The sequence below is a fragment of the Microtus ochrogaster genome, linkage group LG2 (genome assembly GCF_000317375.1).
Source record: "Microtus ochrogaster isolate Prairie Vole_2 linkage group LG2, MicOch1.0, whole genome shotgun sequence".
Classification (NCBI taxonomy): domain Eukaryota; kingdom Metazoa; phylum Chordata; class Mammalia; order Rodentia; family Cricetidae; genus Microtus; species Microtus ochrogaster.
The window spans coordinates 2,663,555-2,668,833 of record NC_022028.1 but is presented as its reverse complement, the minus strand read 5'-3'; the positions used below and the strand labels follow the sequence as shown (position 1 = coordinate 2,668,833).

The 5,279-nt window shown below is 55.6% G+C and overlaps 1 protein-coding gene across 1 annotated transcript in view; it reads right to left on the bottom strand.

Annotated features, from left to right (window-relative positions):
* Positions 1–5,279, bottom strand: part of Mdfi (MyoD family inhibitor) — a 14,429-nt gene that overhangs the window by 3,847 nt on the left and 5,303 nt on the right. Inside the window, exons 2-3 of the mRNA XM_005359698.2 lie at positions 4,016–4,198; positions 1,023–1,250 (exon numbers count right to left, since the gene is read on the bottom strand). Of these exons, the coding sequence (XP_005359755.1) occupies positions 1,023–1,250; positions 4,016–4,198 (411 nt within the window). The remainder of the gene's footprint in view (positions 1–1,022; positions 1,251–4,015; positions 4,199–5,279) is intronic.

Genomic DNA, 5,279 nt, shown 5'->3' with positions numbered 1-5,279 from the left:
CTGTCCTGGAACTAGCTCTTGTAGCCAGGCTGGTCTCGAACTCACAGAGATCCACCTGACTCTGCATCCCAAGTGCTGGGATTAAAGGCGTGCCCCACCACCGCCCGGCAATAAATAAATCTTAAAAGCAACAGCAATAAATGCACACATTGAATCCTGCTTGCAGGGGGCCAGGCCAGGGTCCCCCAACATGAGCAGGGCTGCGATCAGGCAGTTCCTGAACTACAGATGACTGCCCCACGATACCTGATGGGGCAAGCAGATGGCTGCTGGCTGTGATGTCGGAGCAGAAAGCAGCTGGGTGTCTGGTCTGAGAAGTTCTGGCATCCCCTGCGGAATCTTGTGCCTTCTACCCCCCATCGCTCAGCATCATTTTACGCTCTACGTTTGCTTTGATTAAACAGACGGTCCACTCCTAAAGGCATTTTTTTTTTCATTTTCTCTGGTGTTGGGGATGGAAAGTGGGGTCACAAGCCCCTGGCGGAAAATTTCTGATTCTGGTGTAAACTGGATCAGCCCAGATGGCCACAGTCCTTGTTAGGGTAAGCCTGAGGGAGCCGGTCTGGGACTGAGGTCACTTCACCGCCCGGTGTGCTTCTCAAGGTGCACGAAGTTGAACAGGGCACCAAGGGCTCCTTAGAGCCAGGCTCTCCACTCTCGCATCAGCCTTCCCCGCGGCTTCTGCCCAGCCTCTAGTTGTTTGCGCCCCACAGATGATTCCCCGGAGGCTGGAGGTCTCCCTTTCTAAACACAAAACCCACAACCATGTGGAGGTAGGAGGATACCTTGCAGGAGTTAGCATGTCAGTCCCTGAGCGCTGGATGGTAGGGGTGTGAGCCACGAAGCCTGGTTTTTTGCCACTTGAGACAGGATCTAGTTACAAAGTCCAGGACGGCCTTGATCCTCCTGCCTCAGGAGCCAATAGGCAGGAGGCACTGAGTCCAACCGAGCTGCGCGCACAGCTCAACCTGCAGCCAGGGCTGCGCTGCCTGTCTGCGCGTGCGGGACGGCAGGGGTCTTACCTTCCTGTGCCTGGAGGGGGACCTGGGAAGTTGACCGAGTGCTGCCTTTGCTCTTCCTCCCAGTTTGGCTGCCCAGAGATGGGTGTGTCTGCAACTTCCGGTGGGCCTTGGGGCCTCCCGGGGCACCGTTCCCCGCATGCCCAGCACTGCCCAGTTCTGAGGGGTGGCTATGGTCGGAGCCGTTTGGCAGTAGTGGGGTGCAGCCTAAGGGGTTCCCCTGAGGCTGGCCTGGGGAAATGAAGAGAAAAGGTGGTGACGAAAGGGAGGGTCACCCTCTGATGATCAGTCTGAACCCTACCAGTTCGCTCTCAGTTTCACCTCCGGCAGCGAAGGCAGATTTGTGTCCTTTACATGGAGAAACTGAGGCCCGGAAAGCAGAAATGACTAACCCACAGGGACATCATGGAACAGTCACAGCCTGGGGTTCAGTTTCAACTCCCATGGCAGTGCTCATTCCGGAAAAACAAAAACTAAAACCAAAGGTACAAAGCAGGGGTACCTGCACCCCACTTTCTTACTCCACATGAACTCTGTCCTCTTGTTGTAGGCTCTAGGACCTAGGCAAGACTGGTAGGGTGGAGGAGACAAGGTCAGCTGGGGTTGCTGACGATGGCAGTGAATCAGTTAACCTTCACCTTGGCTTCTGCCAAACCCCCAGCTGTTTTCACCCTCCGGTGCTGCTGGTGACTTATTGGGAACATCTGTTTGGAGACGCATGCTTGGCTCTGGATTGAGGGCCCCTTGTAGCAGCCCCTTTATCTTCTGCTTCTTGCCCTGAGGAAGAACTGCATAGTTCCGCCCTGCTCTGCTACTGTGGGCAGAAAGGACTGAGCGGCTCCTGGTCTGGGTGACAGGGGTGGGGGCGGGACGGGTCGAGAGGGAGAACTGGGGGGCTCCTGGTCTGGGTGACAGGGGTGGGGGCGGGACAGGTTGGGAGGGAGAACTGGTAGGGAGCGCCTTCCAAAGGCCATGTACCCTCCTAAACTGAGCAATCAGTTTTAGAAGCTGAGCCTGGTGATGCCCCAAGCCCTCAGCAGCTTTCTAGATCTCCTTCAGAGGATGCTCAACTGAGCAGCTTGGCACGAGTCTCAGAGAGTGAGGGGACCTGTGTTATGCTGGTAGGGGAGGTAAGAAGGGATCACATGAGGTCTGGGCCCTGGCTGCTGAATGCCTTCTGCAAACATGGGGTGCTTCCATTCCCTCAGCAGGACCCTAGTCCTCACTTCTCCAGCAGACTTGGGGATTTACATTCTACAGGGGGGAGATACGAGGAGGCCCTCTGTGCTCAGGAGAGAGGAAGGTGGCCTCAGTGCTGGACTCTGGGGGCTGGACGCTCGTGTGCCAGTCAGTCATGATTCCTTTGAACACTCACTGTGTGCCAACCAGTTGCTGCCCCTCGAGCGCTGTGTGTGCTGGCCAGTTGTCCCCAATACTTGCTGATTGTTTTCTAATGGAATCTTCTTTATAACCCCCCCGCCCCCATCTTTGAGACTTTTGTAGCCTAAAGCTGGACTCAAACTGGCTATGTAGCTGACGATGACCTTGCATAGGAGTTCAAGTCCCTCATTCTCCTGTCCTGTCTTGACTTCCAACGTGCTGGGATTACTGGTGTAGACCACTGTGCCTCAGGACAGAGGCAAGGGATGGGGGCGAAGGCTGGGGACTGAGGGACTGGGAAACAAGCTGTTACATCCACACAGTCACTTCCTAGAGTAGCACTAGTTGACATGCTCTGAGTGGGTATCGGCGTGCGAGACCGTGTGCCAGAGTAACGTCTTTAAACATTGTAAGCCATCTATTATTGGCACATTTCTCAGATGAGAAACTTGAGGACCAGCTGGTATAACTCACAAGAGATCCCACAGCTAGGAAGCGGAGAGAGGAGGCTGGGAGGATAACACCATGACAAGGTGGGAAGCAGAGGTGCCAGGTTGGGGTTGGGGCAAGGCATGGCTGGGGCCTGCACCTGGCAAACAGGAGCAAAGCCACGGGAGTGGCTAGGCCTGAATCATCCTGGCTCCAGAGAAGACTGGCTGAGCCTTTGGCCAGTGTCACTGTCCCTTGCCCTGCTGCCTAAACATGGGTTCAGTGGCCAGAGGGAGGGAGTCTGTGGTGAGCCTAGGGCCCTGGGAGGCCCTGCAGACACAAAGCTCGCCTGTGGCCTCGGCTGTGGGGTGGCCAAGGGGTGGGGGTGGTATTGAGTCACAGTGCAAACACTCAAAGCCATAGACACAGGGGTGTCTGTCCCACTCTTGCCTGCCCCCTCCCTGTGGCCATGGCCATGACCTCCTTGTCTCAAGTGTGTGTGTGTGTGTGTGTGTGTGTAGAAAGCTGCTTCCAGGCTGTCCAGTTTGGCCCCAGATGCCCTCGTTAGAGGTGCAGGAGGCACATTATTTATGCCAACACAGCAGGTGGGCACAGCAGAATGAGGCCAGAAGATTGAGTGCTAGGCTTGTGTCCTGGTCTGGTCTCGGTCTGTGCCTCAGTTTCCTCATCTAGAGAATAGGCTTGACAAGAGCTGTGGTGATGTCTCTCTACGAAAATACTTGAAGTCATTCAAAGACAGAAAATCCGCTTTGAGACACTATCATGGAAGGCAGTAGATGCTTATTACAAAAATGACCTGGGTAGCCCTTGTCCAGCCCCTAGGGCACTGTGAAGACCTCCAAACAGGCCTGGTAAAGAAGATGAACTTTGTTCCGTCTTCCCCAGAGCATCTGGGTGCTCCCCTCTTTCCTCTGCACTCAGGTCCTGTCCTGAAGGGTACACTGCACTGAGTTTCAGCTTCTGGCCCTGCCCAGCACACCAGTTCTCTCTCTCAGAGGCAAAGGATGCCTCTTGTCCTGCAAGCTCAAGCTGTGTTTCCAGGAGCTTGGCCTCTTACAAGGTAGAGGCGAAGAGCTGCTGCACTGTATCCTGACGACACTCTGTGGTTGGATTTCCTCTGGCAGCCCTGAATGTTGCCACCCCAAACCATAGCCCCTTGTACTCACGTGTCACAGCTTCTGTGTGAACATCGAGGTCAGTGCTGTTCAGAGCCCGGTGAGCCCCAGGACCACTGTCTGGGGACATGCAGGGCACCACCTCCTCTGGGGAGCCCTCTTCTGATGATGTGTCTGCAGGGTGAGTGGATCCTGCTGCTACCTCCAGCCCAGGGAGGAGGGACATGGTCTGGGCTAGTGAAAAAGCAGATGATGAAGGATTGTTTCCCTGGCGTCTTTCTGTGTGCCCATGCCCAGGTCTGACCTCCAGGCCAGAGCCCTCAATGAACTCCTTACTTCCGGTCCCTTCACGAGTCAGTCAGCTATCACCTTATCTGGCTGCAGTATTTGACTTCCAAGTGAAGGTTTCTGAATCATAGCTCATATGTGTGCATGTAAGTGTTCCTGGGTGAGCACATGTGTGTGGCATCAGGAGGGACCCAGGGTACAAAGAGGAGTAGGGAGAGGAGAGGCAAACGGTGCAGGAGAAAACAGACAAGCTGTGAGCAGCGGAGCCAGAGAGACAGTTATGGGGACTGACGGGCACTACAAGGCAGATGCCAGGGAAAGGGAGTTCAGGAGATTGGGTGGGGACGGCTGAGATCTAGTGACAGGTTGTCTGGGACCAACAGCAAAGTCAGCCACGAGGAAGAAAGACAAAGACTAGACAGGGCCTGGGCAGACCAGGGCAAGAAGCTGCTCAGACAGGAAGAGGGCAGATGTGGAGAAATTGGGTCAGAGAGGGGATGCTGGCATGGGAGAGGAGAGAGAGAGAGAGTGACCTGGGGGTGAGGAGTAGGGAGGGCCCCAGGCAGGAAGAGAGGCCAGGAGCAGCCAGGAGCGCTGGGGAAGAGGTGAACCACAGTCCCGTGTAATTAGAGTGACTCTGGGCAGGGTGGGCGGAATGAGGGAACGGGGCCACCTTCAAACCACAACACCCTTGGCAGCAGGACTAGAGCCCCTTGGGCTCCCAGGAAGGGATGGGGATGCGCAGTGTCTGAGAACCCACAGCTTCAGCCTCTGGGTAAGGCAGGGGCCACAGGGGTAAAGTCCAAGTTCTGACGATTTTGGCTGTGCTATGCAGTGGGACAGCAGTGGTCTCAGAGCATGGTTCTCTACCTGTGTCTCCCTCATAGTTCCAATGCTGGGAGAAAGAAGAAATAGAAGCAGGAGACTCTGAGAGAGGCAGATGCCAAAGGGCAGGGCTCTGGGGACGGAGGCTACACAGATGGGGGGGGAGAAAACAGCAGAGATGGGGAGGGAGGGTTCACAGATG